General features: G+C 39.5%; 1 protein-coding gene across 1 annotated transcript in view; it reads left to right on the forward strand.

Moving 5' to 3' along the window:
• The window catches only part of tyrp1a (tyrosinase-related protein 1a), a 41,744-nt gene extending 14,611 nt beyond the window's left edge, over positions 1-27,133 (forward strand). Inside the window, exons 2-6 of the mRNA XM_073048410.1 lie at positions 1,152-1,356; positions 14,368-14,535; positions 22,485-22,664; positions 24,250-24,396; positions 26,565-27,133. Of these exons, the coding sequence (XP_072904511.1) occupies positions 1,152-1,356; positions 14,368-14,535; positions 22,485-22,664; positions 24,250-24,396; positions 26,565-26,773 (909 nt within the window). The 3' untranslated portion in view covers positions 26,774-27,133. The remainder of the gene's footprint in view (positions 1-1,151; positions 1,357-14,367; positions 14,536-22,484; positions 22,665-24,249; positions 24,397-26,564) is intronic.
• The last annotated feature ends 411 nt before the right edge of the window (positions 27,134-27,544 follow it).

The raw sequence follows: 27,544 nt of genomic DNA on the forward strand, positions 1-27,544 counted from the left end.
GGAAGTTGTTTCCACAGGTAAGTGAGACTAGTTTTGGGAGACGTGACCTGGAGGTTTGGTCAACCGATTAGTATGGTGATGAGAAATTATTTTCCTAGAGAATAGCAAATTGGTGGAATTTTGTACTTGGGGAAGCGGTAGAGGTTACCCCATTAAATGTATTTAAGACTCAGTTAGACAGATTTTTACATAGCAGATAATTAAGGGTTATGGGGAAAAGACAGGTAGATGGAGCTGAATCCATGGCCAGATCAGCCATATCTTATTGAATAGCAGAACAGGTTTGACAGGCCCAATGGCCTACACCTCCTATTTCAGAATGTTTGTGTTCTTACTGTAAATTTGCTCATAGATTAGCACTAGTAAACCCTTAAGTGAAAACTGTCTGGTCTGGTAAATTTAGTGGCCAAAGTTCTTGAACACAAGAGTATCTAAGGCTATAATAAAGGTTTTGATTTAGTGGAAAACATAAAGATTTGTAGTAGATTATGAAGATATGGTGTGTATAGAAACCAAGGTTAGACAATTCAAGAGGGAGTTTGGACTTGCCTGCGCATAAGGATAATCTGAGATCGAGTAACTGAATTGGCCTGTGTAATCTGATTGGAGTGCTAGAAATATTATAACTCTTTATAGCACTGTAACACAAAATTCACATGCACAGGAATTAGGAGTTGAGAGCTGGGGCAGATCAGCAACGATCAGCTTGAGTAGTGGGACATGCTTAAGGGTTGAGTGACCTCTGGCACCATTTTATTTTTCTATATCTGGTAGAAAGAAAAGCACCTGCTTTTTTTGTGACAAGCATATAGTGATTTAATACTCTGAGTACATGATTTCGGTTGTAGCCAAGAGAAGGGCTGCAAAAATTAAATAGCTTCATGGAGGATGCAGGACTCTTTCAGCAATGTGTGGGTGGATGTGTGTGAGAATATAAAAAAATAGAAGTGGACTGGTATAGATGCTGTTCTGTCTTAACCTACATAATAATTGGATATGAATCTTACAGAATTTGGGTTTAATGAACCAATCTTACTGTAAAATCAATGCTGAAACAGTTGGCTGGTAATCCTAATTTCTAAGCAAATGATGTATTGTTTTCAAGTTTACGTTTTTAATATCTGATTTTCTGGTTTTTTTTGTCATTATAGGTTATGTTGGGAGATCTGACCTTTGCTCTTCCGTACTGGAATTTTGCTACCGGAAGAAACACCTGTGACATCTGCACAGATGACCTAATGGGAGCCCAAAGCAACTTTGAACCTACTCTTATAAGTTCTAACTCTGTCTTCTCCCTGTGGCGTAATCTGTGTGAAAGTTTAGAAGATTATGATACATTGGGAACTATTTGCAATGGTAACATCTTTAATAATGTAATGGAATTAAATTGGTCTAAAAGAAATCCCAAGTATCTGTCTTTTGGATTAGAGAATGAATTTGTTGCCCCTTGAGGGGTAATTCCCAAATAAATATTCCTACATCCTTATCACTTTCTTTTCCCCAACGAGTAAAACAAACACTGAAGTATTGGAGAACCACTTTGAAAGACTTAAAATGACAAATTCAATATTCAAAATTGAGTCAGGGCCTTGGTTTTTGAAGGCTTGACTTTTCATTGTAATTTGAAGGATTTGAACTATACAGAATATGTTGGGATCTTAAATGTTTGAAATCCAATCCCAACAAGTCTTGAGCTCTGATTCACTTAAAACAAAGGTGGGTAAATAATCTGTTTAGAGAAACTGTTCACTATTACGTTTATTTGCGGCTGGATTCAAATTTAAATTCAATTACATATTTTTAGACAAGCAGGAGATGATGGGGCTGCTTTGATTGGTTCATATGCTATACATTTAACTTTTCAAGCCAAGGAGTTGTGTGTCAGAAAATTATGTTGTGCTTCTTGAATGGAATTTAGATGGGGCCATTTCCAGATTCATTTGGGTCATAGAAGAAATTCAGCCAAGTACATCTGCCTATGAATTTACCATTCTGCATCTGACTATACTTCTACTTCATTTATGCTCAATTGGTGTATTCTCAATGCAAAACTACTCAAAAGCATTTCTAGAGAAATTAGGATGTGGTTTTAAGGGCACACATCATGCTGCACTGCTGGAACAAATAAATTGTAATATTTACTATAAAATGTAGGATACCAATGGCATCCCAATTAAGTCCTCTTAGTTCTACCTTGCCCCAGTGGTTTAAAAACATAATGCTGATTTTAAGGTCCCAGTTTTTCTTCCTCTCCAACCCCGGCTAAGTCCCAATTTTGCAGTCAGCCTTGGGACTCAGGCTCAAACTGAAGTTTGCCTCAATGGGACCTGTAACCATAACACTTCCGTGTTATGTTGGTTAACAACACTATTCTACAGATTCTAAGGTACATGACAAATTCTAAGCAATTATATCTTGCTTTAACTGTTACTCATAAAAGGTAGAAGCAGGTGTAGTTTATTTGTCCCCTTGTCTACTCTGCCATTTAATAAGGTCATGGTTGATATTTTGGTTCAATGCCATTCACTGGTAATCTCATGCCAATATTCTTCATGTCCAAATATCAATCGTTTCTATCATTCTGTCTCAAAAATATTTAGCAGCTACATTTCTCTTCAGCAGAGACTTAGAGTATACATTATAAATGAATGAAGAAACTTCCTTTTATCACTCTTCTGAATGGCATGTACTTTATTTAGAGATACTAACCCCCCCCCCTTGTTTAAGGCACTGCTGAAAGGAGACAATTCTGCATCTAACTTATCAAACCTTTGAAAACAATGTAATGTCAATAACATTGCTATGTACAATTTCAGTTTTGATAGTGTGCAAAGCATGAAGTTTCACAAGCAGTTTCTCTTTCAATAACTTCTCACTCCCTTATTGAGTATGGTTGCATTCTCCTGACATCTGTCCATGATGCATTGGCTTTTTAATGCTAAGTGTCTGTCATTTCATGAAACTTTCCAGAAACTGGTCCTAAGTAACTAAGTTGTTTCTTATTTGTTGTTACCAATTTCATTTCTTTAAAGAAGCTGTGATTTTTTTTTCCCCCCAAGTATATGGTATGCAAGTTCAACCTTCTCATAAATACTAATTATAGCTCCAGTTGGGTATGAAGGCCCAAACTGACAATGAAATAGTTTCTTCTGGTCTCAGTCGAGATTCTGATATCAGTTTCAAGCTTCATTTACTCTGAGCTATGAGTGCACACTTAGAAGTAATTAAATAGCATAACTGTATTAGGAAACAATGCTGATGAATAGATGGAAATCTGTTCAATGTAGTATATTTACATAATTGTAATACACCTGAAATGAATAAATGAAACCTAGGTGTTAAAGGCAAACAATATAACACAATTAACAAGACTCAACTGAACATATTAAATTCATAAGGTGGGGACAGCTGCAGCGATCGGGTCTCTGGCACTGACTCTGGTGCTGTGGTTCAGAAGGGAAGGAAAGGGGAGAGGACTGCAGTAGTGATAGGGGATTCCATAATTAGAGGAGCAGACATGAGATTCTTTGGACTCCTGTGTGGCATGTTGCCTCCTGGGTGCCAGGGTCAGGGACATCTCAGATTGGGTCCACAGCATTCTAAAGGGGTGTATGAGCACCCAGAAGTCTCAGTAGATATTGGCACCAATGGTAGGAAATAGGAGGATGTCCTGAAGAGTGAGTTTAGGGAGTTGGGTAGAAAACTGAAAAGCAGGACCTCAGGCTAGTAATCTCTGGATTGTTTCCTGTGCCATGCACAAGAGGGTAAGAATAGGATGATTTGGCAGATTAATTTGTGGCTGAGGAGCTGGTCTGAGGGGCAGGGTTTCAGATTTCTGGATCATTGCAATCCCTTCTGGGGAAGGTATGACTTGTACAAAAAGAATGGGTTACACCTAAACCTGAGGGTGTCTAATATCCCTGCGGGCAGGTTTGCTAGAACTATTGGGGAGGATTTCAACTAATTTGGCATGGGGATAGGAACTGGAGTGATAGAGCTAAGGATGGGGCAGTTGGTATACAAGTAGGGGTTGAGTGTAGTGAACTGTCAGGAAGGCCAGGCAGATTGGTGGGGGGGGGGGGGAGAAGAATTGCAGTCAGTAGAGTAGTGTAACATGGGGACAAAATCAAAGGGTGACTGATACAGCACTGAAAGTGTTACATTTGATGCACACTCCATACAAAATAAGGTTATCTTGTAGCACAGTAAGACATTGGCAGGTATGGCATTGTGGACATCACTGAATTATGGCTGAAAGAAGATTATATGTGAGAGCTTAACATCTAAGGCTACACATTGTATCAAAAGGATAAAATAAGTTAAAGTCATCATGGTTTCTGTCAAAGGAAATCTTGTCTGACAAATCTGGTAGAGTTCTTTGAGGAAATAACAAGCAGGGTGGACAAAGGAGAGGTAGTGGCTGTCATTTACTTGGATTTTCAGAATGCATTTGATAAGGTGCCACACATGTGGCTGCTTAACAAGATAAAATCCTATGGTGTTACAGGAAAGATATTGGCATGGATAGAAGAATGGCTGACAGGCAATGTGTGGGTCTTTGCTGGTTGGCTGCCAATAACTAGTGGTGTTCCTCAGGAGTCAGTATTGGGACCACTGCTTTTCACATTGTTTGTCAATTTTAGATAATGGAATTGAAAAGTTTGTGGATGATCTGAAGATAGATGGAGGGGTAGGTAGTGCTGAGGAATCAATACAGCAGGACTTAGATTGGAAGAATGGGCAAAAAAAGTGGCAGATGGAAAACAGTGTTGGGAAATATATGATAATGCATTTTGGTAAAAGGAACAATAGTGTAGAGTATTATCTAAGTAAGAGAAGGTTCAAACATTAGAAGTGTAGAGGGACTTGGGAGTCCTCGTGCAAGACTCCCAGAAGGTTAATTTACAGGTTGAGTCTGTGGTAAAGAAGGTAAATGCAGTGTTGGCATTTATTTCAAGGAGAATAGAATATAAAAGAAAGGAGATAATCCTGAGCCTTTATAAAACAGTAGTCAGGCTGCACTTGGAGTAATATCAACAGTTTTGGGCCCCATATCTCAAGACGTGTTGTCAGGACGAGAGTCCAGTGGAGGTTCATGAGGATGGTTCTGGGAATGAATGGGTTAACATATGAAGAGTGTTTGGCAGCTTTGGGTCTGTTCTCACTGGAATTTAGAAGAATGCAGGGGTGCGGGGTAAATCTCATTGAAATAGGGGTACAGCCTCAAGTTTGAAGCTGTACCCTTTAGAACAGAGGCAAGGGAGAATTTTTTAGCCAAAGCATAAGAAATCTGTGGAATGCTCTGCCACAGACTGCAGTGGAGGCCAAGTCTGTGCATTTATTTAAGGCGGAAGTTGATCATTTCCTGACTGATCAGGGTGTCAAAGAATGTGGGAAGAAGGTAGGTGTACGAGTTTGAGTGGGATCTGGGAGCAGTTGTGATGAAATGGCAGAGCAGACTCGATGGCATGAATGGCTTAATTCTACTCCTTTGTCTATGGTCTTATGGACGGGCAGGTAGAGGAACTGATGTGTCTCTGTTGGTAAAAGTATGAAATTAAATCCTTAGAGGTGACATATGGCTGGAAGGTGTTGAATTGTTGTAGGTAGAGGGACCTTCGAGGTTTAAAAACTCCCAGGTGGGAGTTACATACAGTAGCTAGGATATGGACTACAAATTACAATGGGAAATTTAAAAAATGCATGTTAAAGGGCAATATTATGATAGTCTGACAGGATTTCAATATGCAGGTAGATTGGTAAAATCAGGTTGGTGCTGATTTAGGATCCCAAGAGAAATTTGTAAAATGGCTACAAGATGGCTTTTTACAGCAGCTTGTGGTTGAGCCCACTATGGGATCAGCTATTCTGGATTGGGTGTTGTGCAATGAATGGGATTTGATTAGGGAGCTTAAAGTAAAGGAACCCTTAGGAGCCTGTAACCATAATATGGTAGAATTCAACCTGCAATTTGAGCAGGGGAAGCTAAAGTCAGATTATCAGTATTAGATGCGTGTAAAGGAAATTACAGAGACATGAGAGAGGAACTATCCAAAGTTGATTTGAAGGGGGACACTAGCAGGGATCATGCAGATTAGCAATAGCTGGAGTTTCTAGGAGGAATTAGGAACGTGCAGTATAGATACATTCCAAAGAAATAGTAGTGTGCTAAAGGGAGGATAACAGCCTTGGCTGACAAGGTAAGTCAAAGCTAACGTAAAAACAAAACACAGGGCATATAATAGTGGCAAAAATTAGTGGGGAAATTAGAGGAATAGGAAGCTTTTAAAAACTCAACAGTAGGCAACTAAAAAAGCCATAAGGAGCAAAAAGATGCAATATGAAGGTAAGTTGGCTAATATAATCAAAAAGGATACCAAAAGTTTTTTTCAGAGATTTTATAAAGAGTGAAAGAGGGGCGAGAGTAGGTATCAGACTACTGGGAAATGACCCTTGAAAGGTAGGAAATGGCCGACCAACTGAAGAAGTATTTTTTTGTAATTTATTTTTTAATTGAAGTTCATCATCAAACAAACATTTCCATAAGATGTATTTCAGACATTGTACATATATATCATATAATCATATGTCACAAATCTCCACATAGTATTTATCTGAGGCATACACATATAGAAAAGAGTAGAGAGAAAAAACAAGCAAAAGGAAAAAAACTATGTACAAGTAGGAAGTGATCTTTTTTTTACAACATATTCATTGATTTGTGAGAATAAAATCAGGCCTATGAGGCATTATGTAGTTAAACAATTTTTCCCAGTATGAATCAAATTGTTCCAGATTATGATTAACAGATGCTGTTATCTTCTCTATTTTGTAAATGTCCATTGTAATTTCCATCCATGCATTTAATGTTGGGCTCTTTTGTGATAACAATTTCCTAGTAAGAGTCTTTTTACCAGCTACCAACAATATATTAATTTAATATTTACCTCTTTCAACCATTCTTGAGGTATATATCCAAAATATATGGTCTTACTCTCTAAGGGTATTTCACATTTAAAGATGTCTTGTAAGGCATTGTGTAACCCCCTCCAATAGTCTTTGATAACAGGGAAGTTTCAAAAAATATGATAATGATTTGCATTTTGATTTCCACAATTTCTCCAGCAAACGGAGGTTACTATCATAATGGGATTTCTGAGAGGGTGTAATAAAATATCTTATCAAGTTTTTCCATCCAAACTCCTCTATTTCTGTGAACTGGTACACTTCCATTGATACCTCCATATTATTGTCCATTCTTCCTCAGATATATTTATCCCTCCTTCCTTCTCACATTTTGTTTTAATGTATGAAGTTGAATGTGTTTTAAGATTTGACAAACCCTTATACATGCTTGAAATTATTCTACTACCGTTATCTGAATTATATGCTTTTCTAAATAGCTCTATCAAGCATGTACTTGCCTTGGTTACATTTTTAAGTGTCTTATTAACATATAGTCGCATCTGTAAATATCGTTTTTTTTTTATATTGTTTTTCTAGTAAGTGTTTCTCTTTAAGGATTTCAAAACTGAACAGTGTTTCTTCTTTCATTATGTTGCAAAGAACTGTTATTCCTTTAGCTGTCCAGTCCTTAAATCTAGCATCCAATTTATTTGGTGTAAAATCCGAGTCATATGCACACCATTTAAGAATTGCAATATCTCCCTCTAGATTATATTCTTTTATAGTAGTTTTCCATATTTTAAGAGTCAATTTCACCCATGGGTTATCAATAGTATTTATGTACCTTTGCAGGTTGTTATCAGCCAAAATTGCTTGTATGGGAATGGGAAGTACTCGCTCCTCAATGTTTTTCCATTGAACATCATATGATGGGTTGCACCAACATATCACAGCTCTCAACTGTGCTGCAAAATAATAATCTCTAAGATAGGCCCCATCCCTCCTTTTTCTTTGCTAATTGCAAAGTTTTGAGACAAACTCTAGGCCTTTTACCCTGCCAAGTATACCTTGATAACATCTTGTTCCATTCATTGAATTGATTTTAATTAATCTCTATCAGTAGGGTCTGAAAGAGATATAACAGCCTGGGCAGTATATTCATTTTAATAGACTCGATCCTTGAACTGAGACTAAAAAAAGGGATCAGGTTCCATCTTGCCATATCTTTAATTTTTTTTTATATAAAGGCTGATAATTACATTCCGATAATTTTGCCAAATCTTTTGGCATAATGATGCCCAAATATTTGAAAGACTCTGTTTGCCATGCCCAGGGATATCTACTTTCAATTTCTCTTGGTGGGCTATAGTAATATGAAAGTAATTGGGTTTTATCTATACTGATTTTGTATCCTGATAATTGACCATATTGTTCGAAGGATTGCATCAATTTAGGTAAAGAGTATGTTAGTTGCCCTAGATAGATCAAAATGTCATCTGTGTAACAAGCCAATTTATGCTCTGTCCCTTTAATAGTAATTCCCCTAATATCTTCATTTTGTCTGATGTATTGAGCTAATGGTTCCAGATATAATGCAAAGAGTAGTGATGACCATGCACAACCCTGTCTCGTGCCCCTTTCTAGGGTAAGTATTTGATAAATATCCATTGATTTTAATCCTAGCAGTAGGGTTGTCATATAGTGCCTGTATAGTTTTAATAAGTGTCTTGGAAACCAAATCTATGTAAAACTCTGTAAAGAAAATTCCAATTAACCGAATCAAATGCCTTTTCAGCATCCATGCTTATCACTATTACTTTGATTTTATTTTTTTGTATATGATCCAAATGTGAAGTGTCCTTCGTGTACTGTCTTGTGTTTGGCGTTGTCGTATAAAACCTGTCTGATCTTTACATATCAGTATGGGTAGAAACTCCTCTAATCGTTTGGCCATGATGGAGGTAAATAATCTATAATCTACATTAAAAACAGATAATAGTCTAAATGACCTACATTCCATTTTATCCTTGCCTTCTTTCGGTATAGCTGAGGTTATCGCTTCCTTCCAACTGGGTGGCATTTGTGCCTTTTTTAGAGCCCAGTTCAGTGTGGGGAGTAAAACAGGAACTGACTCATTTTTAAATTCTTTGTACCACTCTGTCATATACCCATCTGATCCTGGTGACTTGCTTAATTTAAGCCTACTAATTGCAGCTTTTAATTCAACTTCAGTTATGTCAGCAGTCATCATTCTGTTTTGTTCTTCGCTTAAAGTGGGTAACTCTAGAGAATTCAAGAAGGTGTCAATTTGGGTTATGCTTCCCCCTGGAACTTTGGAATATAGAGTTTTGTAAAAGACTTCAAAAGCTTCTTGAATTTCACTTAGGTTATTTTTATCATTTTCGTTCTTGGGTCCCTAATTCTATGAATTGTATTTTCAGCTATTTTTTTTCAGTTTCCACGCAAGTATTTTCATAGACTTTGATCCACTTTCATAATGTCTCTGTTTCAGAAACATGAAATGTTTCCTGATTTCTTGCGTTGCCAAATTATTTATTTCATTCCTAATTCTTTTAATTACCCCTAATGTATCCTGTGCCAAATTCAATTTGTGTTTTTTCTCTAGTTCCTTCAGCCTATTTTGTAATTCCTCTGTTTTATTCCTTATTTTTTCTTATATGAAGATATCACTATAATTTTCTCTCTTAAGACAGCCTTCAGAGTATCCCATAAAATGGGAGGTGAAACCTCTCCATTATCATTAAATTCTAAGTAGAGACCAATTTCTTTTTTAATTTGTTCCTTAAAGTACGGATCATTGAGTAGGCTTGAATTTAGTTTCCAAATAGTATTCTTTGGTTGTAGGTCAAAATCAACAGATTAAATATATAGGTGCATGGTTACTTACATCTATTGTCCCAATTCTACAAGTGTTTATTTTGTCTTTGTCTTTTCCAAATGTTATGAAAAAGTGTACTCTTGAATATACAGAATGGGGAGCGGAATAATGAGTGTAATCCCTTCTGTCGGGGAAAAGGTCCCTCCATATATCAATTAAACCAACATCCTCAAAGTGTATTAACTTCCTTATGTAAGGATTTTGTTTCATAGGTTTTTCTAATGGAAGAGTCTAAGTTTGGTTGTAATTGTAAATTTAAGTCTCCCCCACATATCAGGAGACCTTCTGTTTTCGCTACCATAATATCAGTAATTTTCTGTAAGAAACCAATATCACTTCCCGGGGGTGTGTATATATTCAATAGAGCAACTGAATTTCCGTCTATATTCCCCCTTACCAGAATATATCTGCCCTCTTTATCTCCCATTTTGAATACTTTTTCAAAATTTAGCTTACTTGAGATAAGAATAGCAACTCCTCACCTATGTTCTGATTTATATGAGGAGAAAAACAAATTAGTGAAGCCCATTCTCTTTAGTTTTCTATGCTCATTATCACTTAAATAACTATCCTGTAAATATACTACATGGGCTTGTTCTTTTTTTCATTTTGGATAAAATTCTATTATGTTTGATTGGATTTAGATAGATAGATAGATAGATACTTTATTCATCCCCATGGGGAAATTCAACTTTTTTCCAATGTCCCATACACTTGTTGTAGCAAAACTAATTACATACAATACTTAACTCAGTAAAAAATATGATATGCATCTAAATCACTATCTCAAAAAGCATTAATAATAGCTTTTAAAAAGTTCTTAAGTCCTGGCGGTAGAATTGTAAAGCCTAATGGCATTGGGGAGTATTGACCTCTTCATCCTGTCTGAGAAGCATTGCATCGATAGTAACCTGTCGCTGAAACTGCTTCTCTGTCTCTGGATGGTGCTATGTAGAGGATGTTCAGAGTTTTCCATAATTGACCGTAGCCTACTCAGCGCCCTTCGCTCAGCTACCGATGTTAAACTTTCCAGTACTTTGCCCACGACAGAGCCGCCTTCCTTACCAGCTTATTAAGACGTGAGGCGTCCCTCTTCTTAATGCTTCCTCCCCAACACGCCACCACAAAGAAGAGGGCGCTCTCCACAACTGACCTATAGAACATCTTCAGCATTTCACTACAGACATTGAATGACGCCAACCTTCTAAGGAAGTACAGTCGACTCTGTGCCTTCCTGCACAAGGCATCTGTGTTGGCAGTCCAGTCTAGCTTCTCGTCTAACTGTACTCCCAGATACTTGTAGGTCTTAACCTGCTCCACACATTCTCCATTAATGATCACTGGCTCCATATGAGGCCTAGATCTCCTAAAGTCCCCACTATGGCCGTGTCATTAGCGAACTTCTGCACATGGCAGGACTACGAGTTATATTGGAAGTCTGATGTGTACAGGGTGAACAGGACCGGAGAGAGTACGGTTCCCTGCGGCGCTCCTGTGTTGCTGACCACCGTGTCAGACCTACAGTCTCCCAACCCATTTAATAGCCCATTGACATTAAAAGAAATGAATTTTACTTTGTCCTTAGCCATCTGTATGTATCTATCAATGTATCATTGAAATGAGCAGAATAAAACTTAATCGATCTACACTCTGAACAAATAAGAACCAAGAAATGCAAATAATAACAAAAATGGCAACGAATGTGTGATTCCAAGGCTGAGGTCTCTGGTAGATGACCCTGTGTTGAGCTAGAGGAAATGTGTAGCTGTGGGGGATAACCCACAAGATATATATATATATATATATATATATAGTCGCCTCTTCCACTGTCTGGTACAACTGCGTCCCGTCTTCATAAAACACTCAAAGTTTAGCAGGGTACGGAGCTTGAAATCTAATCTTTCCTTGCTTTAATATTCGCTTTACTTCAGAGTATTCTTTAAGTTTCTGCAGGACCGCGGGGGAGGGGGGTAATCTTGGTCGAAATATATTAATTTATCGTCTTAAAAACACCCTCTTCTTACTCCAGGCCCTTCGTAGAATCTCCACCTTAGTACTGTATCGAAGGAATTTAATTATTATTTAGCATGGCTTATCTGCTCTATCTCGAGTAGGCTTCAGGACGAGCACACAATGCGCTCTCTCAATTTCCAGCTCTATAGTCAGGGGTATCTTCAGTGCGTCCCACAGCAACTTTCCAACAAACTCCGTCATAGACAAGCCCTCTGCTCCTTTGGGAACATTGTATATTCTGATATTTTTCCGCCGTGATCTTCCCTCCAGGTCAAACAGTTTACCTTCTTGTTGATTTAATATTTTTATCGTCTTACTTAGTATCCGTTCCACGTTTTGAATGCTATCTTCCACTTTCTCAATTCGAGTCTCTGCCACCACTATTTTTTGATTGACGTTGGCGAGCTCTGACTTAATATCATGTAGCTGCTGTTTTATATCTTTCTGGAACTTCCTTATCTCTTTCAAAATTTCGATCATATTTGCCGCTTCGCTTGAACGAGGCCCAGCATCTGCCTCACTAGCACGCGGTGGGGTAGGAGAGCCGCTCGCTGCACTCCTCTCGGCTGCAGGCTCCACAGTGTGGCTTTTTTTATTTCCATTCTCTTTCCCCATTCTTGCCCCTCTTATTATTTCAAATACTTTCAAAAAACACTATATTTGATGGGTTAACAGGGCTTTATATGCGTTTTTCTGGAGAAGCTAGTGACCTAAGCTGCCATTCTCGATGATGACATCACCGGAACCCCTCTGAAGAAGTATTTTGCATCAAAATTCACTGTGGAAGGCACTAGCAGTATGACAGATACTTGGGTGTGTATGGGGGCATAATTGAATGCAGTTGCTATTACTCAGGAGAAGGTGCTTGGGAAGCTGTAAGGTCTGAAGGTAGATAGGTCACCTGGACCAGATGGCTGGCACCAGAATAATCTGAAAGAGCTTGTTCAGGCATTAGCAATGATCTTTCAAAAATCAAGAGTCTGGCATGGTTTGAGAGGATTGAGGAATTGAAAATGTCACCCCAGTTCAAGGAGGAAGGGAGGCAGAAGAAATGAAATTATAGATCAGTTAGCCTGACCTCAATGGTTGGGAAGATGTTGAAGTCAATGGTTAAGGATGTGATTTTGGGGTACTTGGCAAGTGATAACATAGGCCAAAGCCAGCATGGTTTCCTTGAGGGAAAATCTTGTCTGACAAATCTCTTGGCATTCCTCAAAGAAATAACAGGGAGTATAAACAAAGGAAAATTGGTGGATGTTGTGTACTTGGATTTTCAAAAGGCCTTTGACAAACTGCCATAAAGGAGCTTGCTTAGCAAGGTAAGAGTCCATGATATTACAAAAAAAGATACTAGCATGGTTGGAGCATTGGCAGGAACCAAGGAATGGGAATAAAGGGAGCCTTTTCTGATTAACGCAAAATGCTAGAGGAACTCAGCAGGCCAGGTATCATCTATGGATTAAGTACAATTTATGTTTTGGGCGATGATACTCTTGTCCTAGATGCTGCCTGGCCCGTTGAATTCCTCTAGCATTTTGTGTGTGTTGCTCAGATTTCTCTTGTTTGTGAAGAGAAGGTCTTAGACAGATTTGGAGAATGGGCAAAGAAGTGACATGTTGGGAAGTGTATAGTCATTTACTTTAGTAAAAGCGTAGACTATTCTCTAAACAGGTAGAAAATCCAAAAATCTGCATTGACAAAGGACTGAATCCTTGTGCAGGATTCCTAAAAGGTTAACTTGCAGGTTGAGTCAGTGGTAAGGATGGTAAATGCGATGTTAGCATTCATTTCAAGAGGACTAGAATATAAAAAGTGATTTAATGTTAAATCTGTATAAGGCATTGGTGAGGCCTCACTTGGAGTGTAGTCAGCAGTCCAAGAAAAGGTTATTATCTAAGAAAGGATGTGCTGACATTGGGAGGGTTAAAAAGAGATTCATGAAAATGATTCCATATCATTTGAGGCTTATCATATGAGGAGCATTTAATGGCTCTGGGCCTGTACTCACTGGAATTTAGATGAATAAGTGGGGAATTCCATTGAAACCTATTGAATGTTGAAAGGCCTGGGTAGAGTGGATGTGGAGAGGATGTTTCCTATAATATCGGACACAGCTTTTGAATAGAGAGGCGCCTATTTAGAATGGAGATGAGGAGAAAATTCTTTAGCCAGAGAGTGGTGAATCTGTGGAATTTGTTGCCACAGATGGCTGTGGAGGCCAAGTGATTGGAAATATTTAAAGACAAGGTTGATTAGATTCTTGATAAGTCGGGTCATGAAAGATTATAAGGAGAATGGAGTTAGGAAGGATCCATGATCAAGTGGTGGAATAGACTCAATGGGCTGAATGGCTTAATTCTGTTCTGATGTCTTTTGGACAATAATTTATTTTGCTTTTTTGTTTCTAAAGTGGCTAAGGAAACAAGTTGTTAATGACAAGCTACCATGTTTATTCCTTACAATCACACTCTTTGCTTAATAGAAAGAGTACCTCTCTTACAGTAAATTGGGGATCTGTCATAATGCAGCCATGTTGTTGTTTCATCCAGGCACTGAAGGTGGCCCTATTCGCCGAAATCCAGGTGGGAATGTTGCCAGACCACTGGTGCAACGTCTACCCAATTCCCAGGATGTAGCACAATGTTTAGACATATCAACTTATGACACGCCGCCTTTCTACTCCAATTCAACTGAAAGTTTCCGAAATTCAGTTGAAGGTAAGCATATTTAAAGCATGTTTGAATAGTGATTTGTACAATTATCCCAATGATGGAAAGGGTTTATCTTAAGTTTAAAATCAAGCCCATCCTGGTTGGTATCCAATCAACTACACACAAGAACCAGCACCTACAGATAAGGTGAGCACAGTGCTTCTGAACTCGAGCACTTGTCACTACAGACTACAGGCAAGATTGGAAGTTTAAATGATTGGATGCCGGTAACAGGAGAGATCTGAATAGAAGAAAATACAATATGATGCATTTTTAGATGGATCTGTAGCGAGCAGAATTGGATGGTGTGGTAGTAAAGTGGAATAAACTAATGATATTTCCCTATGCAACAGTGTTATTATGTCAAATTATAGAAAAAGGGCTTAAACAATGGAAGTTTGGGAATCTTGTATCTAAATCCTAGTATGAAGGAAAAAGTGTGAATGGCAGGACTTTCATACAGTTACAGCATGGTAACAAAGTGTATACACTTGAAGACAGAATCTATTTGATTAAGAAAGTGGAATAATAAAGCCACATGATACATGCTGTATACAATTGACAACAAAACTGTGAGAAAGGGATGAAGAGTTGGTCAAATTTGTAAGCAAGTTTCAGACAAATGCAAGAATTGTGGATCCATAAAATGGAGAACATCAACAATAATGTAGATGCTGTAAAACAGTATTGTGAATGTTTTTTTTTTAAAGGTGGAATTCTTAAGTGTATTTGGGAGAACTCTCTTGATTGCAATATTTTTAATGTAATCAGAGAGATGGTGTTCAGTCTAGTTCAGGGCATTAGGAACTGTTTAAAATGAGGAAGCACCTGTTAAAGATCAACCACAGGTTCAGAGTAGCTGTAGAAAAGGACAATGAAGGTGAAAATACTTTTCCTTGAGTTCTAAATTCAGTGAATTTTAGAGGTAATTGTTCCAGATACTTTGAAATGAAAATTGGCAGGTTAACTAATTAATGGGTAATTAGTGACTTTGAGGAGAAGAAATTTTGGATACCGATCAGGCACATTCCCAAATAAACTTCCAAATCTATTCTTCATGCATGACTAAAGATATAAGGGATACATGTTTCTTTAGTATCCAAGTGAAAGCACCAGTCAGTGGTTTAGCTCATCACTGCACAATTTGTTCTAATTCCGTTAAAGTAAACATTCGGAAATGAGAACAAACAGTAGTTGATCCTCTTACAGTCAATTATTGGAAGTGACCAAGCAGAAATTTTCTCCTGTATAATAGGGACCTTAGGGGGAGGCTGAGATCGGTCAGCATCCAATACATCTGACTGAAGATGTTTGTTAGCACTTCAGTGTTTTGCCTTTGGCATTCTTAACTCTGAAATCATTTGAATGTGGAGGTTGTTGGAGCCTCCATCTCCTAATATTTAATTCTTCACCACAATTCTTGACGAGATTGTGGGACAAAATGTATGTTCCTGTTCTGGTAGCATCAAAGTATAGCAAAAGCAGGAGGGAGTAGACAACATGTGATAACCTTAGCTGTAGGTAGTGATATTATTAAAGTTAGTGCAGTTTAAATAATTGCCACATAAAATTTGTTAGCTAAATTAAAATCTTTATTTAATGGGTTGGGAGAACAAAGATATGGAATTAGGCAGCAGATTATAACCCCGTCTGACCTGCTGAGTTTCTCCAGCAATTTGTGTGCGTTCCTTAGGATTTAATGCTGAATGGTTTTCAGGCTGGAATGATTTGCATAAGGACCACTGCAACATTGATTTTTATTTGTGTCCTGAACCTGGGTATATTGGTGCCAGGCATTTCCACAGAGAGATTAAGCACCTCTACTTGATTTTCATTAGCATCAGAGCTGCCGTCATTAATATCTTGGACCAAAACTGAAAAGGCCAAAAGGTCAGAAGTTCGATATCCTGTGGTGAGTGACTCAAAGTCAGACATGAGATTGAATACACTCCACTTGCTTGGATCAGTTGATCTTCAATGAGGTACCCAAGACAAAATAGCCTAGTTGAGTATTAGCCCACCAACTTCACAAGGAAATCATCATCTTCACATCAGCACAAAGTGTCTGCAATCTTCTACATAGAAATGGTACTTAAACATCTAAGCTCATGAAATGTTACCACTATCATCAAGGACAAAATCAGCATTTGTACATATGTCTTTTTAGAATGCTGAAGACAAATTGAGAACTTTTAAAAATGTCTTCACAATTCTTACCTTTATGCAGGCATGGTGCATGAAAGCAAGAACGTTATGCCAATCCTTTATAATGTATTAGTTAAATGTCAGTTTGTATCCGATTTTGGGCACCTCACTTCAGGCAGGGTGACACACCCTTAATGTGTACAGCAATAAAGAGGAGGAATTGATTCCAGTGCTAAAAGGTTGTGCAACCAGAAGAAATAGGTTTATGGTAATTGACATAATATCCAGAGAGATGGTCACCTCCATAGATATCTGATAAAACTGACTTGAAAATGAAAGTATTTTCATTACGCAGCTAATAAAGATGTGATAAAATACCAATGTATACTCTTCCAGTGCATCAGTATGTGCTGGTGGTCATGTAACCAGATGGCAATGATGCTTTCTGTTTGATAATTACTAACTAAGATATTTATACATTTATCTCTTGTTATGGGAAATGGAGAAATGGCAGAAGAATTTAATAAGTACTTTAGATCTATCTTCACTAGGGAAGACACAAGCAATCTCCCAGATGTATGGATGGGCCAAGGACATAGGGTAACAGAGGAAATGAAACAGATTGACATTAGGAAGGAAACGGTGATGAGTAGACTGATGGGACTGAAGGCTAACAAATCCCCAGGTCCAGATGGTCTGCATCCTAGGATACTAAAGGAGGTGGCTCTGGAAATTGCGGATGCATTGGTAATCATTTTCCAATGTTCCTTAGATTCAGGATCAGTTCCTGAGGACTGGAGAATGGCTAATGTTATCCCACTTTTTAAGAAAGGAGGAGGGAGAAAACAGAACTACCATCCTGTCAGCCTAACATCAGTAGTGGGGAAGATGCTAGACTCCATTATTAAAGATGAAATAGTGGCATATCTAGATAGCAGTGATAGGATTGGGCCAAGCCAGCATGGATTTACCAAGGGCAAATCATGCTTGACTAATCTATTGGAGTTTTTTGAGGATGTAACCAGGAAGTTAGACAAGGGAGATCCAGTGGATGTAGTGTACCTTGATTTTCAGAAGGCATTTGATAAGGTCCCACATAGGAGATTGGTGGGTAAATTCAGAGCTCATGGCATTGGGGGGAAGATATTGACATGGATAGAAAACTGGTTGGCAGATAGAAAGTAAAGGGTAGCGGTGAATGGGTGTTTCTTGGAATGGCAGGTGGTGACTAGTGGGGTGCCACAGAGCTCGGTATTGGGACCACAGCTGTTTACGATTTACATCAACGATTTAGATGAAGGCATTGAGAATAACATCAGCAAGTTTGCTGATGATACTAAGCTGGGTGGCAGTGTGACATGTGATAAGGATGTTAGGAGAATTCAGGATGACTTCAATAGGCTGAGTGAGTGGGCAGATACTTGGCAGATGATCTTTAATGTGAACAAGTGTGAGGTTATCCACTTTGGGAGTAAGAACAGGAAGGCAGATTATTATCTGAACGGTGTTGAGTTAGGTAAGGGAGAAATACAAAGAGATCTAGGAGTCCTTGTTCATCAGTCACTGAAGGTGAATGAGCAAGTGCAGCAGGCAGTGAAGAAGGCTAATGGAATGTTGGCCTTTATTACAAAGGGAATTGAGTAAAAGAGCAAGGAAATCCTCTTGCATTTGTACAGGGCCCTGGTGAGACCACACCTGGAGTATTGTGTACAGTTTTGGTCTCCAGGGTTAAGGAAGGACATCCTGGCTGTAGAGGAAGTGCAGCGTAGATTCACAAGGTTAATTCCTGGGATGTCCGGACTGTCTTACGCAGAGAGGTTAGAGAGACTGGGCTTGTACACGCTGGAATTACGGAGATTGAGAGGGGATCTGATTGCAAAATATAAGATTATTAAGGGATTGGACAAGATAGAGGCAGGAAATATGTTCCAGATGCTGGGAGAGTCCAGTACCAGAGGGCATGGTTTGAGAATAAGGGGTAGGTCATTTAGGACAGAGTTAAGGAAAAACTACTTCTCCCAGAGAGTTGTGGGGTGTGGAATGCACTGCCTTGGAAGGCAGTGGAGGCCAATTCTCTGGATGCTTTCAAGAAGGAGCTAGATAGGTATCTTATGGATAGGGGAATCAAGGGATATGGGGACAAGGCAGGAACTGGGTATTGATAGTAGATAATCAGCCATGATCTCAGAATGGCGGTGCAGGCTCGAAGGGCCGAATGGTCTACTTCTGCACCTATTGTCTATTGTATCTCGAGGTCACATTCTCTTTTTCCTTCAACACATACAAAATGTCAGTGGAACACAGCAGGCCAGGCAGCATCTATAGGGAGAAACGCTGTTGATGTTTCGGGCCGAGACCCTTCGGCAGGACTAACTGAAGGGAAAGATAGTAAGAGATTTGAAAGTAGTGGGGGGAGGGGGAAATGCAAAATGATAGGAGAAGACCGGAGGGGGTGGGATGAAGCTAAGAGCTGGAAAGGTGATTGACGAAAGTGATACAGAGCTGGAGAAGGGAAAGGATCATGGGACGGGAGGCCTCAGGAGAAAGAAAGGGGGAGGGGGGATCACCAGAGGGAGATGGAGAACAGGCAAACAACTAAATATGTCAGTGATGGTCCAAGAAGGGGAGGAGGGGCATTAACGGAAGTTAGAGAAGTGAATGTTCATGCCATCAGGTTGGAGGCTACCCAGCCGGTATATAAGGTGTTGTTCCTCCAACCTGAGTTTGGATTCATTTTGACAGTAAAGGAGGCCATGGATAGACATATCAGAATGGGAATGGGACGTGGAATTAAAATGTGTGGCCGCTGGGAGATCCTGCTTTTTCTGGCGAACCGAGCGTAGGTGTTCGACGAAACGGTCTCCCAGTCTGTGTCGAATCTCACCAATGTATAAAATGCCACACTGGGAGCACCAGACACAGTATACCACACCAGCCGACCCACAGGTGAAGTGTCGCCTGACCTGGAAGGACTGTCTGGGGCCCTGAATGGTGGTGAGGGAGGAAGTGTAAGGGCAGGTGTAGCACTTGTTCCGTTTACAAGGATAAGTGCCAGGAGGGACATCGGTGGGAAGGGATGGGGGGGATGAGTGGACGAGGGAGTCGCGTAGGGAGCGATCCCCTGTGAAAAGCAGAAAGAGGAGGGTAGGGAAAAATGTGTTTGGTAGTGGGATCCCGTTGGAGGTGACGGAATTTACGGAGAATTATACGTTGGACCTGGAGGCTGGTGGGGTGGTAGGTAAGGACAAGGGGAACCCTATCCCGAGTGGGGTGGCGGGTGGATGGGGTGTGGGCAGATGTGCAGGAAATGGGAGAGATGTGTTTGAGAGCAGAGTTGATGGTGGACGAAGGGAAGCCCCTTTGTTTAAAAAAGGAAGACATCTCCTTCGTCCTGGAATGAAAAGCCTCATCCTGAGAGCAGATGCGGCAGAGACGGAGGAATTGTGAGAAGGGGATAGCATTTTTGCAAAGACAGGGTGGTAAGAGGAATAGTTCAGGTAGCTGTGAGAGTCTGTAGGCTTATAGTAGATATCAGTAGATAGGCTGTCTCCAGAGATGAAGACAGAAAGATCAAGAAAGGGGAGGGAGGTGTTGGAAATGGACCAGGTAAATTTGAGGGCAGGGTGAAAGTTGGAGTCAAAGTTAATGAAGTCGACGAGCTCAGCATGCGTGCAGGAGGCAGCGCCAATGCAGTCGTCGATGTAGCAAAGGAAAAGAGGGGGATGGATACCCGTATAGACTTGGAACACGGACTGTTCCACAAAGCCAACAAAAAGGCAGGCATTACTGGGACCCATACCGGTACCCATGGCTACACCCTTGGTTTGGAGGAAGTGGGAGAAGCCAAAGGAGAAATTATTGAGAGTAAGAACTAATTCCGCTAGACAGAGGAGAGTGGTGGTAGAGGGGAATTGGTTAGGTCTGGGATCCAAAAAAAAGCAAAGAGCTTCAAGACCATCTCAGTGGGGGATGGAGGTATATAGGGACTGGAAATAAGACGGTGGGGGCCAGGGAACTTAAAATCATTGAAAAAATTCAAAGCATGAGAAGTGTCATGAACATAGGTGGGAAGAGATTGAACAAGGGAGGATAAGACAGTGTCAAGGTATGCAGAAATGAGTTCAGTGGGGCAGGAGTAGGCTGAGACAATGGGTCTACCTGGACAGGCAGGTTTGTGGATCTTGGGTAGGAGGTAGAAACGGGAAGTGTGGGGTATGGGAACTATGAGGTTGGTGGCAGTGGATGGGAGATCCCCAGAGCTGATAAGGTTGGTGATGGTATAGGAGACAATGGCCTGGTGCTCCTTAGTGGGGTCATGATCAAGGGGTAAATAAGAGGAGGTATCAGAGAGTTGTCGCTGTGCCTCGGCCAGCTAGAGGTCAGTACGCCAGACAACAGCAGCTCCCCCCCCCCCCCCATCAGCAGGTTTTATAGTGAGGTTGGGATTGGTGCGGAGGGAGCGGAGAGCAGAGTGTTCGGTAGGAGTGAGGTTGGAATTGGAATTGTGCCGAGGCACAGCAACAATTCTCCGATACCTCCTCTTATTTACCCCTTGATCATGACTCTGTATCACTTTCGCCAATCACCTTTCGAGCTCTTAGCTTCATCCCACCCCCTCCGGTCTTCTCCTATCATTTTGCATTTCCCCCTCCCCCCACTACTTTCAAATCTCTTACTATCTTTCCTTTTGGTTAGTCCTGATGAAGGGTCTCGGCCTGAAACGTCGACAGCGCTTCTCCCTATAGATGCTGCCTAGCCTGCTGTGTTCCACCAGCATTTTGTGTGTTGTTGTTTGAATTTCCAGCATCTGTGATTTCCTCGTGTTTGCTCTCATTTTCCTTCGTTCAGTTTGACACCTGAGTCCTATATTTAAGGACTATGATGTTTTTTTTACAACAATGAACATGTGACCCATCTGAAGTGCTACTTTGACATAGAATTTGACATCTGCAAGCTAAATTAGATCACTTGAGATTTTGAAAAAATAAACCTGCCACCCATTTGAAAATTTTCACGTCTCTATAGTATATTAGAAACTATCTGTATTCCTCAGATAACAGAACTATTAACCCATATTTGAAATAATTAAAGTAATTTTAACTATATCTGCTTGTATAACTTTGCATACTGGTCCTAAAGAAGTTTGACCAGCTACACTTAAACTATTAATTCAATTTGTATTAACTCATTGTGCTAAGAATCTATTTCACTTATTTTTGTATCTGCTATCTGAAAGATAGTCAACGAAATGAGGAGATAATGTAGTGATCACTGTTTTACTGCTTGCATCACTGTATAATATTGATTTACATCTGTAACCTTGCCATCTCCAGACTTATCAGATTCAGAATCGGGCTTAATATCACCGGCATATGTCATAATTTTGTTTTCATTGTGGCAATAGTGCATGCAATATATAATAGAGAAGAAAAACTGAAATAACTAGGTATATAAAAGTTAAATGAGTAGTGCAAAAATTAAAAAAAAAAGCAGTGAGGTAGTGTTCGTAGGTTCAATATCCATTCAGAAATTAGATAGCAGAGGGGATTCAAGGTTTAGTTTAAGCAGTCATTCCGAGGGGTTCTTTAGTTAGTTTTGGGTTGTGTACAGTCTAAAGATCCATTTGGACTCTCATTTAGGGCAATATATATTAAATAATTTAAGTCTGCAAATCAGTTGCATTTAGAGAAATTATATCTTTTGTTGTCATCACTCTTTTATACCAGATACCTTGTGTTTGGTTAGAATGATCTGGAATGTGCAATCTTTATAAATCCTATTACTCTGAAGTGATTGTGTTCTGTTTCTAGGTTATAGTGACCCTTCAGGAACATACAATCCGGCAGTTCGCAGTTTGCATAATCTGGCACATTTGTTTCTTAATGGAACCGGTGGACAAACTCACTTGTCCCCAAATGACCCAATCTTTGTGTTGTTGCATACATTTACTGATGCAATATTTGATGAGTGGTTGAAGAGAAGCAAAGCAGGTAAATGACATAACTGTTTTAAAATACTGTTAACTAAGCCTTTTATTTATTTACTCATACCTTAAATAGATCTGTGGCGTTGTCATAAGAATGTTTTAACCTCAATTCTAATAACCCATACGGTAATATTGCCTGCTATGTGTTGATCAGTGATTCCTCTTCATGTGCTGCTTCATCATGTTGCCTCTGCCTGGGTAAGGTGCCACCCAGGGCATTCCATCACACACTGTGTGATTGATGTATTGACTTATCTATTTATTTATTGGAGCTGCATTTCCCAGCATCCACGTCTGATAGAGTTGCTGCCTCGCAGTGCGAGAGACCTGGTTCGATCCTCACCTCAGGTGCTGTCTGTGGGTGGGGGTGGGAGGGTGGTTGAGGTAATTTGTACATTTTCCCTGTGGCCACCTGTTTTTTTTTCACATCCCAAAGATGTGGGCTGCTAGTTTAATTGTGCCCCCCTAGTGTATTGGGGAGCGGTCAACTCTGCAGGGTTGGGTGGGGGCAACTGATGGGAGTATGAGGAAAATAAAAACAAGTGGATCGAATGTAAATGGGTGTGAAAGTCCACATGTACCTGGGGGCTGAAGGGTCTGTGTCTGTTTTATTTCTCTAAGACTCTTTATTTCATGGGACTTTCAGAAAGGTTGGACATTACCATAAGCTTCTCTGTCAGCACATTCATCAGACTTGGTTTGCCAGCTATCTCTGATGGCCCTCTGAACCAGAACTGCTGTGATCACATGCTCATTGGTACACTATCTGAGGAAGATGCTGACCCGAAATATTGATTGATTTCTTTATCCACAGGCCCTTGATGGCTGACATCTAACCAATTTTTCTGTATTTGATTCTAGAATGCAGCCCCATCTTGGGCCACTCACCACAGTCCACTTGCACCCAGTTCAATCACTTCTGTTTCGCTTTGTACAAAATGTAAATCATTTCTATCCCATCCAGCACTATACCAAGAAATAATAGCCTCTTAACTAACTTCAGCATTGTACCATCTTGGTGCAGTTTTTTTTATATTCTGTATCATTTGAGTTTAATATGTAGCATATTACAGCACAGAGCAGGTCCTACAGCCCACAATCTCTGTATCACATATGATGTCAAATTCTTTCTGCCTGTACATGACCCATAATCTTCATTCTTCATATATTCATGTGTCTGTTTAAACTCTTGTGTTACTGTCATATCTGTGTCCATCCTACCTCTGGCAACCCATCTACCCTTTGTGTAAAATATCAACTTCCCCTGCACATCTCCTTTATAAATTTTCTCTCCTCTCACCTTAAATATATGCCCCCCTAGTATTTAACCTTCCTCCCCCGGGGAAGAAAATTTCTAACTGGCTAATATTCCTATGCCTCTCATAATGTTATAAACCTCTGTCAGGCCTACCCCCTCTGCACCCCCACAGCCTTTGGCTTACCAGGGAAATCAAACCAAGTGTATCCAACCTTTCCTTATAACCAATACTCTCTAATCCAGGCAGCATCCTAATAAACCTGTACCCTCTCCAAAGTTTTGCATTATTTATGTCTTTGTATTGATGAAATCAAACTGCTTTCCCTTGCAGATACATCAATCTTTCCAGTTGAACATGCTCCCATCGGCCATAATGGAGCATACAATATGGTTCCTTTCTGGCCACCTGTTACAAATCTGGAAATGTTTTTGCCAGCATCTGAATACCTTGGTTACAGCTACGAAGTTGAATGGCCAAGTAAGCTGATTTTGAAATTATTAACAAATCTGTTGCTATGGGGTTATGGGAAAAATCTAAGCATTCAAGTCACAAAAAAATCAAATAGCTAATTCATTTTTCAATCAAACATAATCTTTAAAATTATTGAAGATTAGTGTCTATGCATAATGGTTTACTTAAAAGGTTTCTTTATTTTAATGAAGATATTGCAGCTTTTTTTTGAGCATTTGGTGCATTTATTTGTGAAAGTCCAGAATCTAAGAAACTAATATAAGGAAATTCACTGCATCATGTACAAAATGCTGGAGCAACTCAGCAGGTCAGGCAGCATCTATGCAAATGAATGTTTTGGGCAAAGATCCTCCTTCAGGACTGTAAAGAAAAGGGGAAGATAGCAGGATAAAAATGTGGGGTAGAGCTAGAAGTCAGATGGGTGGAAAAGGTAAAAGGACTGGGGAGGAAGGAATCTGACAGAAGACGAGAGTGGACCTTGGGAGAAAGGGGAGAAGGAGGGCACTTGGTGGGGTGGGGATGTGATGGGCAGTTGAGAAGAGGCAAGAAACCAGAGTGTAGAATACAAAAAGAGGGGAGGAGGAGTGACTCTTTTTTCATTAGATGGAAAGTCACTGATTTGTATCAATGTCTTAAGATGGCTATCTAGATTAAGTTTGGTCTCAAAAGAATGAAGGCAATGAGGAATATGATTATTATAAATCTTGAAATTGCTTCTAGTTACTGGTTGCTTTCAGTTAGGATTTTACTTCACCTGGTATAAATGACATTGTCTCCTCAGTAGAGAAATAGCTTAAGCATTATTCATTCAGTGATGAACTGGCCAAGCAAGTTGCCTGTACTCCTCAACTAATGAAATACAACATGCCCAGGTATACAGATGGACAATAATTTAGTAACTTTGTTCTTGTCATTCTCTCTAGTAATTCCATAAGAGGTTATAGGATTACTGTACCAAGATGGTACAATGGTGAAGTTAGTTAAGAGGCTATTATTTCTTGGTATAGTGCTGGATGGGATAGAAATGATTTACATTTTGTACAAAGTGAAACAGGAGTGATTGAACTGGGTGCAAGTGGACTGTGGTGAGTGGCCTAGGATGGGGCTGCATTCCAGAATCAAATACAGAAAAATTGGTTAGATGTCAGCCATCAAGGGCCTGTGGTTAAAGAAATCAATCAATGTTTCAGGTCAACATCTTCCTCAGATGGTGTACCAATGAGCAAGTGATCACAGCAGTTCTGGTTCAGAGGGCCATCAGAGATAGCTGGCAAACCAAGTCTGATGAATGTGTAGACAGAGAAGCAGAGTGCAGTCTTCATTCTAGATTGATGCTTAATCACATTTTGCTTAGCACTGTCATACACAGACAATATTTTTTTATCTTTAAAATGATGACCAATATCGAATAGGCTTGTATTGAGAAATTTCTACTACTATTCATTAAAATCTGTTCCAGTACTGTCTTTCAACACAACTCCAAGCAGAATATGTTCAATAATGAAGCATTGACAACAGATGTAACCTTAAAAGCTAATATGATAAAAATGTATTTAATGCCAAGTAACACGTAAAAGAAGAATTTTGAGTGAGTAACATGCTGTCAGGCCCAGTAAGTTCCAGTGATCTAACAACTACAATGTGAATTTACCACCTATAATAAAACTAATAATCTGGCAAGCATGGGGCCTTAGTGTTTTTGGGCTGACAGATTTTCCATACTTTGGCTATTATTCCTATTAATATCCCAATGCGTGTTATGAAAATACTATGGTAGATTTTCCAATGAAGCTGGTCAGTTAAAAGGAGGAGCCCCACTGAATTAAAAAAAAAAAACGTGAATTGGGGCCCCACTAGATTGAAAGGTCCACGGAAATCAGGAGTCCAATAAGTAGAAGAAAAACATGGTAAAAACTGGTGAGCCACAAGCTGTACCTTTGGTATATCTGAGGACTTGGATGGTGATAATCAAAGTATTATTGTCCATAAATCATGGCAATTCAAAAAGGAGTTATTAATGAAGAAGCAGCATTTGTAGTGAACCAGTTCCACATTGAAGCTCATTAATTATGTGTATCATTGAATAATGCAATAACGGCCATAGCTTCAGAGCTGAATACATTCAATTGCAACTGATTGTTTTGAAAAATTTGTCTTTGACATATCTTCTGCAGATGAGCCCCTCTCGTTGTTGGAGATGATTACAGTGGGGATTCTGGCAGCTCTGGTACTGATTGCTGTAGTTTATACCCTCTCGACCATCATTTTACACAAGATGAGGAGAAAGCTGCCTGCCAGTGAATCGAATGAACCTCTCTTAAATACTCCACAGCAACACTACTCACATTATAATGAATCAACCATACTCCAAAATGTAGCTTAATCTACTACTATGATTGCATCTTTTGGTTTTATTTGTCATGTTTATGACCCAATCTAATGACATACTGCTTGAGAAACAGAATAGCTTCCTGTTCATACATCACACGAGATGTTATCCATGGAATTTATATGCTGCCCTTGTAATCAGTGAAATAATCCACTCAGTATTGTAATAAAAAATTTTCCTTACTGTTTCTGAAAGCCTTTCAATAAAATTTCAAATTGAGAACCATTGGAGATAATTTGTAAGCCTTGTTTAGTTAAGTAAGAATGATGACATTTATACTGATGTAAATTGTATCTTAAATAAACTACATTACTGGCCTTGTGGTTAATTCAGTAATGTGACCATTGTTCAAAATATTATTGAGTGAAAGTGAATGAGAGCCTGAGATTCAAAATTGAGCCAATAGTTCATCTACAGCTTTTCATATTGCAACCCTTCAAAAGCTAGGTTTGTTAAAAGCAGGACTAGTGTGTTCAACCCTTCAAACCTACATGCCATTCAAGGCAATCATTGCTGATCATCCAACTAAATATCGCATTCCCAGTCACAAACAAGAGAAAATCTGCAGATGTTGGCAATCCAAGCAAAACACACACAAAATACTGGAGGAACTCAGCAGGCCAGGCCACATCTATGGAAAAAGAGTACGGACAATGTTTCAGGCCGAGACTCATCAGCAGAACTGGATTTAAAAAAAATCAGTAGATTTAGAAGGCTGGGAGAGAGGAGAGAGAGAAACACAAGGTGATAGGTGAAACAGAGGGG

Source organism: Hemitrygon akajei, chromosome 6 (genome assembly GCF_048418815.1).
Source record: "Hemitrygon akajei chromosome 6, sHemAka1.3, whole genome shotgun sequence".
In the NCBI taxonomy this organism is placed as follows: Eukaryota; Metazoa; Chordata; class Chondrichthyes; order Myliobatiformes; family Dasyatidae; genus Hemitrygon; species Hemitrygon akajei.